General features: G+C 43.2%; 1 protein-coding gene across 1 annotated transcript in view; it reads right to left on the bottom strand.

Annotated features, from left to right (window-relative positions):
* Nucleotides 1-780: 780 nt before the first annotated feature.
* The window catches only part of kif18a (kinesin family member 18A), a 162,416-nt gene continuing 149,308 nt past the window's right edge, over nucleotides 781-13,888 (bottom strand). The window contains exons 15-18 of the mRNA XM_084308238.1: nucleotides 10,475-10,850; nucleotides 7,871-7,963; nucleotides 7,517-7,581; nucleotides 781-2,183 (exon numbers count right to left, since the gene is read on the bottom strand). Coding sequence (XP_084164364.1) covers nucleotides 2,047-2,183; nucleotides 7,517-7,581; nucleotides 7,871-7,963; nucleotides 10,475-10,850 — 671 coding nt within the window. The 3' untranslated portion in view covers nucleotides 781-2,046. The remainder of the gene's footprint in view (nucleotides 2,184-7,516; nucleotides 7,582-7,870; nucleotides 7,964-10,474; nucleotides 10,851-13,888) is intronic.

The following is a 13,888-nucleotide window of genomic DNA, read 5'->3' as shown; positions in this document are numbered from 1 at the left end:
CATAGGCACTTTTTTTGGTATCGCTTTCAAACCAGCTGCAGCCTGAGAACTGGAGTGTGAGGGTCTGTAACACTAAAGATGGCGGCCACGACAAAGAATTGCTACAAAATAAACATACATTTGTCGTTTTAATAATAAAAAAAAAAAAAAAATTTAAATGTTTTATACTAATAAAAATATCGATAATTATCAATATCGAATGATATGAAAAATAAAATGTTATCGTGATATATCGTGATAAAATGTTTGGCCATATCGCCCAGCCCTAGTTGATGGTTTATGAACTTGCGTGGGTAGGGTACTACTAATCACCACAAAGTACCAGAAAATACCCCAAAGTAGCCCAAAGTATACCCTAAAATACCACAAAGTATCACGAAATACCCCAAAGGACCTCAAAGTTCCCCAAAGTATACCAATATCTCAATGTACCACAAAATACTAGCTCAGAGGTAGAACAGGTCAACTAATGATCATATGGTCAATGGTTTGGTCAGTGGTTTGAATCCCAGCTCCTTCTGTTCACATGACGAAGTGTCCACTGAACCCCAAATTGCTCCCAATTGAGTCTGGCTGCCATTGCTCTGTGAGTGCATGTGTGAATTGGTGAAGGAGAGGCAATTATAAAGCTCTTTGTGCAGGTAGGAAAGCGCTATATACGTGCAGTCCATTTCCCCTTCCAAAAGTACCACATATTTTCAAAACAAATGTTTATTTTAATATATTAGAATCTCCAAATGTACTAACATCTGTAACAAACAGTATACAAAACAACAATAATAACAGAACAGTATAAATTTTTTGAACAAATTCCAGTAATGACAGAAGAAAAGAGACAATAGTACATGACAACATAGCAGGACATTCGAACTGTCATCAAAAAAAATTAAACAAAAAAAAAATTGAAAAAACGAAATCAGATCTCTTATGAGCATGCATGAACATACCTTCACTATTCAGTGAAGAAGACTTTCAAAGGCTTCTAACCAGAAAACGTGCAAACACTGAAGACAACCATGACACAACTAAGACAACAATTAAAGTCAATTACAAAAGGAAGTGTGACCCTGACCTCCAAGACAACATGGTTAACGTAAACAATTTCAGACAAGATGATGACAACAACTATGATTCACTATTCTCTGAAGACTTTCCCAGGCTTCCAAACTGAAATTATTGTTGAAAATTTAAAATAAAAAAGATTTGATTTGTTCAGTGTTCAATACAGATGTTATTACATTTGGAGATTATAATATATTAAAATAAACATTTGTTTTGAAAATATGTGGTACTTTGGGGATGGGAAATGGACTGCACATATATAGCGCGTTCCTACCTGCACAAAGAGCTTTATAATTGCCTCTCCTTCACAAATTCACACATGCACTCACATAGCAATGGCAGCCAGACTCATTACCAGTATTTTGTGGTACATTGAGGTATATTTTGGGGAACTTTGAGGTTCTTTGGTGTATTTCGTGATACTTTGTGGTATTTTAGGGCATACTTTGGGGTACTTTGGAGTACTTTAGAGTATTTTGGGGTATTTTGGGGTATTTTCTGGTACTTTGTGGCGATTAGTAGGACCCCGTGGGACGGGTATGCTAAAAAGAGGAGGATTTCCATCAAATATCAGTTAAGGAAAGAGTTAAAACAGTAGTAAAAAGAAATACAAAGACAATCCATGGGACTTTTCTTTTTTGTAAAAAGCTGCACTATGTACGCCTGGCAACCTGTGGCTGTGAGAGGAACCTCTCAGTGTTCTACAGACAAACATGGAGGTTATGAGAAAAAACACGTCTCTTCATTATTATTGTTATTCCACCGGGTTTCATGCATCGCCGATTGGGAGGGGTTTCCCTCGTCCGACCAGACTCTCTGAGAGATTTCCATGAAAAAGTTACATAGTGCAGGTCAGAATCTAGGTTGGAACCCAAAGGAAGGTTGTGGTCTTGAGGAAAAACCTTTTTGAAAGCGTGAGTCTCCCGAGAAGACGCCCGAAAGCCACTGCTGGAGAGACACGAGAGATGAGAAGAACAGGAAGCCTCACAGCCTCTTAGTAACTAGCTTGAATTGCTGGGAGGTTTTATAGAAGATGGACTTCTTCTTTGGACGTTGGAGGAGATTGAGATTACCCTCAGAAACGCTCCTGACGACTCTCCTGGGCTCGTTCTCCTCTGAACCTGGAGACAGACAGGAAGTGAAGCTTAGCATCAGGAATGTAGTCATCACAGACCTTCTATTAGAAAACAGGGCTGTTTTTTTTCTTATGATGATTAATCTGATTAAATTAGTCTTTTTTTTTGGGTTGTAAAGTTTCATGTTCAAGTTTCAAGTTTGTTTATTATTTGTCACAATAAAATACAGAATACTTTACGATGAAATGCTTGTTTCTGTATGAGCCCCTGAGAGTGTGCTTCATACAGTTAAAAAAGAAAAAGTAAGTAAAAAAGTAATAAGTAGGTAAAAAGTAAGTAAAGGAATGTTCAATATACATATATACAATACAGAGTCAAATGGGTAACTGTTCGGATCTTTCAAAAATTTTCAATTTGAATCCCTCCGAAAGGGCTGACAGGCACCACACAATGGATGACTCAATGGTTAGTCATTAGAGTTTGTTTATTTTAAACAAACTAGTTGAGATGTTTTTCTCCACAATACAACTTTTATAATTCCCACAGTTGACCATAGGCTTACCATAGGTCAAAAACCTGTGAAACTGAACAAAATGCACAGTGCATACACATTAATTAAGCATAATATTAATATACACTATATAAATATTAATACCAACACCAATCAATCAATTAATTAATTAATATTAATATCAATATCAATATACATATCAATACCACTATTGAATATACATACACTATACATTTCATACATACTAATCAAACCTGCATGTCATGTCCCTTTTAACAGTGGGCGAAAGAGGGAGAACTACGATGACTACATTAACCAGAATGCCTGGCAATGTTTACTTCTGCATCTCACGCAACACACACAAGCCACCCGTTGTCTCAGACTAGGGCTGGGCGATATGGCCAAAAACGTTATCGCGATAAAATTATAAAATTATTTTCATAAAACTCGATATCGATAATTATCGTCGATATAATGTCTGTCAAGTTTAATTAACTTCTTATGCCCGGCGCCGATGGACGGGCTATTAATAGACTTGTTTTGCTGCTGCGAATGTCACGAGTTGATGTCGTCATCAGTCCGTGCACGTTAGCAGTTAGCCAGAGCAAGCGGTGTATCCCATGACAATGTACTAAATATGACCCTAAAATACTCCGTTCCGCCCCAATACATTGCAACGACGTCCGCCGCATACCCCACACTACTCTAACCGTGGCCTCAGAATTCACGCCACACACCCACTCGGCACGTAAACTATAAAATAGCGCCGTGCAAGCTAATTATCCGAGCCAGCCTTGTTTACTACTTGAGTCCTACCTCTCTACCCAGAGGTCTCCTTCCGCTGTTTCTGTCGGTCATGCTTGACCAGAAAAAGCGATAAACGCTAAAAGAACCAGCTGACTGGTCAAAGTTTAAAAAAAAAAAGTCTTGACAGTAACAGTGCGGTACAATGCAGAAATGAGGTACAAAACTTAGGGTAAGGTGCAAATGAGGTATGAATGTAGTGCAAATATCTTTAATAATAGATAAATATAATTTAGTGTTAAAGTGTCTAAAGTGAGTAAAGTGGGTGTTAAGGTGAGTGTTTGTTTAAAGTGAGTGTGTACATGTGGATGTGTGTGCCGTGAGTGTAGATGATGGGTTGTTACATAGTGTCATTGAGCATCCTGATGGCCTGGGGATAGAAGCTGGGACCCTCAAATCTGTCCTCAAATTGTTGGTAAGCTAACATAATTTTTTATTATTTGTGATTTTTAATTTAATTTTTTTAAATAATCATAAAGTCCTTGAAGCAGAGTTTTGACAGTCTTTGACTGATGCACACAGAGGGAATAAGTGCGGGCGGGGTCAAGCGCTCATTCACAGGGATCTAGCACTCTGATTGGCAGAAGGCCAGGGGGGAGATCATGTAATTGGTCCGGTGCCTGTGTTTGCAGCAAATCTCACAAACTACAAGGCGATCTTGATGGAACGTCGCATATAGGCTGACACAAAGCCAGGGACCTGAATTCTCTAATATTTTTCGAATCGGTCAATGACAAGCATGTTATTTTAATAAAATTCCATCATTGTCCATTGAAATACATATTCAGTATGAAGTTACACCTTTTGAACGCAAGAGGGCAATACTACACTGGTTCACTGCTCAGAGCCTCAAGTAACATGGACATGCCATAAGGAACCTATGGTCACTGCTACACCTATGCACCAAAACATTTAAAAAAAAATCTGCTTTTTTCCCGGCCCTTTTTTGAGGGCACTCCATCCACCCCGACTAGAAATTGACAAACAAATTACAACTAAGGACATCAACGAATACACATGACAAGGGAAAGGGGGGGGGGGGGGGGCAGAGAGGGGAGTAAGTAAAGTAGCGGGTGAGGAGGGGGATTGAGAGAAGGGTGGGTTATGGAGTGGATGGTTCACAGGTCAATCTCCTGTGATTAGGAGCCTAGATTATCCACAAGCAATTCCCAGATGCTATTCAATTGTGAGACTTCTATGTGATCCACGGTTGAGATTGTTTCCTGTGATATGTAATTTGAGAGAAGGCCCAACCATTGCCCAGTATTCACGTTTTGTCTTGTCTTCCAGTTTAAGAGGATCGTTTTCTTGGCAACAGCTAGGGAAACGAGTAGGGGTTTGGTGTTCTGGACTAATAAATTGATAGCAGTAGTATCCCCAAGTAGACAGAGGGAGGGGGAGAGAGGAATGCTGCAGCTCATGACCCGGGATAGTGTATTGATGACGGAATTCCAGAAGTCTTGAACAGGTGGGCAGAGCCAGGTGGCAAATAGTTGTCTGGGGTGTTGAGGGTGCAATGGGAGCATACATCTGTGCTTGCAAATTGTATTTGAAACATCCTGTGCTGTGTGATATGTACTCTGTGTAACACCTTTATATATTGGATTAATTGAAGGTTAGTGTTGTTAGTCATTGTGAATGTGTTGGTGCAAATTTGTTCCCAGGATACGCCATTGGGAGAGAAAGCAAAGTCCTGTTCCCATTTTGTGAAGGGGAGATGGAATGTAGTGTCTGCGCTTGCCAGTATTTTGTATATTTTTGAAAATATTTTCTTCTGTGATGTTATTTTATTCATTGGAGGTGGTTTTGCACCAAAAGATTTAAATGCCATGTAGATAAGTAAAATGCCACAGAAGGTTGGCTTTGTACAGAAACAAACCCTATTTTCCTATGCTCAGCAGAAGGAGGGTAGTTGAAGCAATTTTTTGAAGTATTCTTTGGATTATGGAGACATAGTTTATAGACATGCTGCTGCTTCCACTCTAAAGCCTTTGGATTTTTTGGATCATTCTGCCCTTAGGCTAACCGGCACTGTCCGCTTCCATTCATTGTGCTAAGCTAGGCTAACATGCTGCCAGATAGCTTTCTACTGAACGCACAGAGAGGAAAGTGGTATCTATCTTCTCGTCTCTCTCTGGAGAAGACGGTAAGCTAATTTCCCAAAATGTTGGCGTGTTCCTTTAAATCAATATGGGGTCATGTCTCATTAAAGTGTGGGTACTTCTGGGGGAAGCTTTAATCAGTAACGGCCCTCGGAGAGATGCAACATCCGCGCCGCAGCACACGGCGAGCTGGAAACACATCCTCTGGTCATGAATATCTATGAGAATCAAACAGACTGAGGAGACTCATAATATTGTGGAGTCTGAGTAGACCTCAAGTCAACCTCCCTCGCCTCCCCACTATTTGGTAAATTGGTAGGGATGTGCATGACTGACCAAAATAATTTTCAGAATATTCGACCCCCCCCCCCCCCAATTTATTTTAATTTAAATGTTTTAAATTATATAAAAAATATATTGTTATTTTCTGTTTCAGTTTAAATTCAGTTATTCTTTTTAATAGAATGGATCATTAAAATCAAAGGGTATTGCACATAAATAGGTACACAAGTTCAGACAATCCTTCAGAATGTTGATGGGCTCAGCTGACCGACAATAAATCAAAATGACACCGTTCACCATCGTAGCCTATAATAACAGCATTGCATTGGCCTATCAATCGGTTTTAATAAACAAACAGAAACAGTAGCATGTGCATCTTTTAGATCAATTAGGCTGCCTCTAAATATAAAAAGGAATTAAATAAGAATGGTTTGCTTCAATAAAAAAAATAGTAGTATTTAAATAAAAAAATATTCGACTCCGACATGAACATCGAATATTCTAACTCATCCCTAGTAAATGGTGCATTTATATAGCAGCTTTTATCCAAGGCGCTTTACAATTTGTTCCTCACATTTCACCCATTCACTCACACACCGACGGCAGAGGCGACCGTGCGAGGTGCCGACCTGCTCATCGGGAGCAGTTAGGAGGTTAAGGCCTTGTCCAGACGAAAACGATTTTGATCTTTTTCGTTTATTTAAAAAAAGGTTTCCGTAAAAACGAAATAGTCCCTTTTCGACTAGCTCCACCCGTGCATTGTAAACAATGAATGATGCATGTAATTGTATAACGTTACTGTGTGTTGTAGCTATGTTAATAAATTCTGAATGGCATTAACGTTAGTTGGGTATGCTAGTGCTAATGTTGATATAACCTTGTTCCCAGTTTTATCTCCTCCGTGAGATAATGTTGATAGCATTGAATAGCATCAACGCTAGCTGGCTGGCTACAACGAATTCTCACAAGCTGGCATCGTAAAATCTCAATACCAGCAATGGCCCATGGGAATACTATTTACTAAATTATGGAGGCTTTTTAATCATCAAGGTAAGAGAGGATTTGTCATGATCAACTGAAGGCGTATGCTATGCGACGCTAATCTCTAGCTAGTATCATCGTGTATTTATTAATCACAGTAGCCTCCCAGTGTTTAATAAAAACTTCTAGCCAGGACATATATGGACATATATGTATCATGTTTCTTTTTTGTTGGCTGGGTTTGCATGCGGATTAAGGGAGATGACAATCTGTTGTCGACGGTGGTAGTACAGGCGCTCTACATTTGGCAGAAAAAGCCTGATCAAGCTCAATAGCTTCTGCAACACGAACGCAACTACTCTGTACGATGCCATTGTTGTTGTGATGTTGGCTGAGTTTGCGCACGCGAGGTAAGGGAGAGGTGGGCTATCGCGTTATCGGTTCAGGAAAATGCACGTATAGGCTTGTAAAGACGGCGACGCAAGGGGGGCGTCTTCAGATTTTCCCACTCTGGGACCCGGTTTCAGAAAATAGTGTCTTCAGGCTCCCAGAACGCAGTTCTGTGTGGATGAAAGGTGCATACGATCAATTACTTTGACTGATATGACCAAAATCGGTTTCGTCTGGACATGGCCTAAGTGTCTTGCTCAAGGACACTTCGACACGCTGCCAACGAGTTGTTGTGCGTCGACGCTCACCTCCAAAACGATGGATTCTCATCCGCTTGGGCACTGACTGGTCTGGAGCTCCCTCTGCTTTGACACTGTTATGAGGGATAGATGGGGAAAGGGAATAACACACACACATCAATGGAAAAGTAAGTCACGTTTTCTATCCTGATGTGATATGCCCATGGGTATATTGTATTTTAAACGGTCAAATAAATAAAATGTTATGTACAGCTGCAATGTAAATGGTAAATGGTGCATTTATATATAGCGCTTTACAATTTTGTCCCCCCCCCCCCCAATGTACTTCCTCCCACCAGTATTATATAAAAAACAAACAGATAACATAGCAGCTGCCGTAGTCAAACAATGAAATCGCCTTACCAGCCATATTTTCGCTTTCCTTGTGCAGCAGACGTCATGGCCATGTAGGGTGGCTTGGCACGCCTCAAGTCGAGTAACGATGGAATCTCCGGTCTGTAGGACACAAGCTGCTGTTACCATAGAATTTCCTCAGGGGTAAACAGCCTCCACTTGTTAGCAAGTTAGGACATAGCGGCGGAGATAATTCAATGGCAACCAATACGTACATCTTCATCCTACCCCTGGGCATAGAATGCGTGAGCCAGTGTTAAGGGTGTTGTGGTTTTCCTCTATTAGAAGTCTCATGCATGTTGCCCGGACTGGTGAACGGCGAGACGTATTTAGACCATGTGGCTGGAGTGTTTGCTAGCAATCTAAAAGCATTTCTGTGTTTATTAGAACGTACAATGATGGAAAAATCAGTGTGAGAAAGGTCTCCGGTGGGATTAGAAGCTAGGATGTTGTGATTACATAGCCCAAAGCATCGTGAAGCACCAGGATGACCCAACCAATGTAAAACTCAACCCGACAACAAATGAAATCCGCAAAGCAACTGTGAATTAGTGGTGTAAGAAAATATCAATACTTATTTATATATGCTTATTTTTTATGCTTTGTGATACTGTATTTTAATGTCTGCCATTCAATTTAATGTTTAAATTTGATTCCATTTATTTTTGGGCTTTTTCTGTATATTTTCTGTCTCCTCCGATACATGTGGAGTCGCCAGCCGCTTCTTTTCACCGGACAGCGAGGAGTTTCACTGGGGTAACGTAATGCGTGCGGCGGTTCCCGCTATTTCCCCCCGATCCCCTCCCTGCTGAACAGGCGCCCTGACCGACCAGTAGGAGTCGCCGTTTACAACGACCAGGATGCGCGAATACTTTCGGCAGCCAACATGCCCTTCCGCGTTGCTCTGATTGGCCGAGCACGCGCATGCACATGAGCCGCGACGCGCTCCTCAGCCAGGCAGGAATACTAAACTCTGCTTAATGCAATTTATACAAATGGTGTATTGATTACGCCGTAACGAATCATTAAAAAATATATACCATTAACTGGAATATGTTGTTTCTTTACACATATGTTCGATTATGTAATTGGTTTGTCATGACAAACCAATAAAAATCGCAAATTAACCGGTGGCTACAACAACACACAGTAACTACATGCATCATTGTTTACAATGAACGGTGGCGTTAATCGAAAGGACTAACCTAAAGTTAATTGTTCACCAACAATCTACAGACACAAACAAACACAGAACCGGACTGTTATATTAAATTAATTGATTGCTGTTTAACGCGTCCGTGTCCAGTCCTTTCGATTAACGCCACCGTTCATTGTAAACAATGATGCATGTAGTTACTGTGTGTTGTTGTAGCCACCGGTTAATTCGCGATTTTTTATTGGTTTGTCATGACAAACCAATTACATAATCCAACATATGTGTAAAGAAACAACATATTCCAGTTAACGGTATATTTTTTTAATGATTTGTTACGCCGTAATCAATACTTCCATTTGTATAAATTGCCCTAAGCGGAGTTTAGTATTGCTGCCTGGCTGAGGAGCGCGTCGCGGCTCATGCGAGCGCTCGGCCAATCAGAGCAACGCGGACGGGCATGTTGGCTGCCCAAAGTATTCACGCGACCAGGACACATAGACCCACCGGCTTCCCACCTGCTGACACTGCCAATTGTGTTAGTAGGGACGACTGACCAAGCTGGAGGTACCGCTGACAGCTGGATTCGATCCCAGAGGCTCTGCTGTGGTAGGTCGAGTGCTTACTGTGCTACCCAGCCGCCCAAAACTGCTTGTTTGGCCGGAATGGACATCACTTTCTCACAACGCTATTTTACAGGCTCACTGGCAAGAAAGGTGTAACTTCAATATTTATTTCAATGGACAATGATGGAAATGTATCCAAATAACATACTCGTCATTGACTGATTTGAAAAATATGAGAGAATTCAGGTCCTTGGCTTTGTGTCAAGCCTATGTGAGACGTTCCATCAAAAAACAAGATTTTCTTTCACTTGCTTTAAAAAGTGAAATACAGCTGTAGAAGTCTAATTTGATGTGGCGAATGATCAGGTCATGGTTTATAAACGAAGACCTTCCCAGTGGTTAAGTGAGTGAATGGCGAGTGCGCACACAATGATTAAAAGTGGCTTTGCACGATCATGCGCGGGTGTAGGCATCTCTCGAGTGCCCTCCTAGTTGGCTGATATTATGTATGGCATGTCCGACATATGGCAGCCATGAGGGCTTTCCCCAAGACTGGCGGAGGAGGCAAGGTACCCTCTACATTTTTACAATGATTTGTTTCCTCGCAAAAGCTCTGTATAAATGCAGTCATTCGAAATTAAGTCATCCATTTTAGCAGCCCTCTGGTTTTGTTTGTTAAGTGACCTTCTTATCGATATTGCTGCATGAGTGATATCTAACCCGTATTTTAGGGAACATACTTAATGACAAGAGATCTGAATTTCAAAGAACCGTGAACAAGACAAGCATGTCTAATACTTAGAATGACCAAACCGACGATAGCAATTATCAACCATAAAGTGTAATGATGATACATGTCTTTAGAGTTACAGGGAGACCGTCTGCAGTTCGTACCTTGTGGTGGGTCCGGGCCTTTGGGTTGAACCGTTGGCCCTGGGAGGTTGGGGCATTGAGAGGTGCGAGGACTCTTGAGAAGAGATGTCCGTCTGTAGTATAATAGTCGAGTTGGCTAGCGATGGATCCTCCTCGGTGTCCAAAATTTCAAAGGTCATGTTGGGATCGTTGGACGGGTGGAGTGGCAGGGTGGAGGTGGTGTGTGGTGCAGCAGGTTCTGGTGCAGCAGGTTCTGGTGTGCACTGGAGAGGGGCTATGTCCTCCTGGGACGCAGTGGGACCAGTGGACACAGGGTTCGGCGCCGACAGCGATGCCGACAGGTTCCTCCGGATTGGATTCTTGGTCGGGGGCTTTTGCGTCGCCACCGTCTGCTCTCCTGTACCCAAGAAAGCAAGATATTTATAAATAACGATAATGACTTTACAAGTGGATCAATAAAGGAATAACTGATCTTATTGTATCTTATGATACAGTTTGGCATATTGCATCAACCATAAATTGTGTGATGATTTCAGGTAACCAAAATCAATGAATTATCTTTATTTATTGGGTTTCCATCTATGGGGCATCCTGGTGGCTCGTCATGCCAAGATGCATGACACATTACGACATGGATCCATCATCTACTTCTACTTCTTGTATGTCAGCCCCCTTCTTTCTCCTCGATATCCCATCTCAAAGAACTGAGGCCTATTTCAAGTTCAGCAAACTAGACCATGGTAATATTATTACAGCAAGGTAATATTATTTAATTTCCATGTAAAGGATAATATTATCAGGGCAAGGTTCAAGGTTCACTGCTCCCAGACTCTTCTGCACTGTGTGCGGACTAAAAAGTATAAATTAAAGGAAATATTGTTAAGTGAAGTCTTTATTCGTCATGCAGATTAACACACACACATGCAAGATGGCCGACACACAGGAACACACACACACATGCAATTGGGTCGCAGATGAAATGTCTCTGCACTTTTCTCATCCCCCCAAGGGTAGACGGGAGCAGACATGGGCCACGCCCGGGAACCAATCCAAGTGCTCCTGTCCATCTTTGTCAGGGACGCGATAGCGTTAGCAATCTTTTGTGCATGTTTTTCCATTGGGTTTATCTTATTCGGAGGGGAAACACTTGAGAGCACGGGAGGAGAACATACAAACTCAACACAGAAAGGCCCGGGAGATACCCCACCTGGGTACCTGGCAACGCGGCGACCTGGTCCCCAAGTGGGAATCGAACCCAGGACCTTTTAGCTGTGAGGCGACAATGTTAACCACTATACCACCATGCCGCCTTATTTTGACAACAACAGTCACATTTAATTTTCTCTTCTCTCTTTCTCGGGTGGGCCCAGGACGCTGTAAACTTTCTTTGAGGGGAAAAAAACCCTTTGACGAATGCAGTTTCTGTGCTGTGGAGTGGGTGCTGTCTAGGGGTATCTAGTTTGGTGATCCAAGCTCTAGCCCTAACATGAAGTAAAGTATTGAGGAAAAGTCGGGGAAACAGAATAAAGGGTCTGGCAAAGGCAAAGACAAAGAAATAATAGTAGAGTTAGCTTATCAAATCAGTATACAAGGTCTCAGGCTTGGATCAGCGTGAACTGGCGGCTATCCGATAAGTAGTATTTTTCATTATACATTTTCTCTTTAAGTTTGGGTATTTCAAGATTTTGGGGGTATTTCATGATAAGTAGCTTCTCGTCTCATGGCGGCGGTGTATTGCACTCTTTGCGCTTCGTCTGTGTCACAAGCTTCAACGTCCATCTGGGAACACCGGCTAAGGTTTATCGGTTTTTCATTCCCGCTTCCAGCATGTGCACTCATCCCCACACATGTATCAATCGGTGCCTAACCCATATATATTTCTCTTGATGAAAACCAGCTCATACAAAAAGGTGAATCAAAAGAGAAGAAGCCCCTCCTGTTCCTCTCATGCCTAAAGGCCCTCCCATAGTCGAGCAGACTGTACACAGAGCAGACGCCGCGGAGGTCCGCACGGACTCAAAGGGAGTCAAAGCAGACCCACAGCAGAGTGCAAAGTGCGAAGCTCCTATTTTCTGACGCGCGGACGTCCGCTGAGATCAAAAGCTCAAAGAGTCCGCGCGGACCTCCGCGGAGTTGCTCTATGTACAGTCTGCTCGACTATGGGAGGGCCTTAAGAGTGGGCGTCTGGGCGACAACCGGACTTGAGGGGTTCAAATGGGTTATTGGAGTGCAGGTGGGTTTGGAGCTGGGTGGCTACGAGGCGTTCCAGGGTTTTCTCAGAGGAAGGGGAGATCAGACATTGCTCTGGATCCCCTCCCCACAGCCCTGGTGAAAGCCAACATCTGCACTATTGGTCCCCTTATGACCATCAACCTCTGCTTGCAGGCTGGCCACGTTCCGCCTGCCCTCAAAACTGCCATCATCACCCCCCTCCTGAAGAAACCCACCCTGGACCCAGAGGCCCTCGTCAACTACCGGCCCATCTCCAACCTCCCGTTCCTTTACAAGGTGCTGGAGAAGGTAGTTGCGAAGCAGCTCCAAGCACACCTCAGAGACAACAACATCTTCGAGAAGTTCCAGTCTGGGCTCCGCTCCGCGCACAGTACAGTGACAGCCCTGGTCAGGGTAACCAACGATCTACTGATGGCGGCGGATGCTGGAACCCCATCCATTCTGGTCCTTCTCGACCTATCGGCAGCCTTCGACACAGTGGATCATCCCATTCTACTGGACTGTCTCCACTCCAATGTCGGACTCCGCGACCTAGCCCTTGGCTTATTCCAGTCCCTCTTGGCTGGTCGGACTGAGTGTGTCTCCCTTGGAGGCGCAACATCCTCCAACCACCCTGTCACCTGCGGTGTCCCCCAGGGATCCGTCCTCGACCCCCTGCTGTTCACCCTGTACATGCTCCCCCTCGGCCGCATCATCGGCCGGCACGGTGTGTCGTTCCACTGCTACGCTGACGACACCCAGCTATATATCCGGATCACACCATCATCACCTTCATCACCCCCCACACTGACCGCTTGCCTGGAGGAGACTAAGGCGTGGATGAACCACAAGTTTCTCCAGGTCAACAGTTCCAAAACTCAAGCCATGCTGATCGGTACCCGACACCAGGTCCGGTCAACCACCATCACCACCATCTCCTTCTCCGGTCAGGACATTCCCCTCTCCACCCTTGTCACCAACTTGGGCGTGAAAATGGACCCCCACCTCACATATGAAACACACATCAAACACCTCTGCAAGACCTCTTTCTTTCACCTCCGAAACATCACGAAACTCCGTCCCTCACTCACCCTGGCAGATTCAGAGAAACTCGTTCACGCTTTTGTTTCCTCCAGGCTGGACTATTGCAATGCACTCCTCATCGGGATCCCTAGTAAAAGCATTAAAAAACGGCAAACCATCCAGAATGTCGCTGCTAGGATC

Source organism: Notolepis coatsorum, assembly GCF_963971535.1.
Source record: "Notolepis coatsorum genome assembly, chromosome: 2".
Lineage (NCBI taxonomy): Eukaryota > Metazoa > Chordata > Actinopteri > Aulopiformes > Paralepididae > Notolepis > Notolepis coatsorum.
Note: the sequence above shows the minus strand (reverse complement) of the source record. Positions and strands in the feature narration are given on the sequence as shown.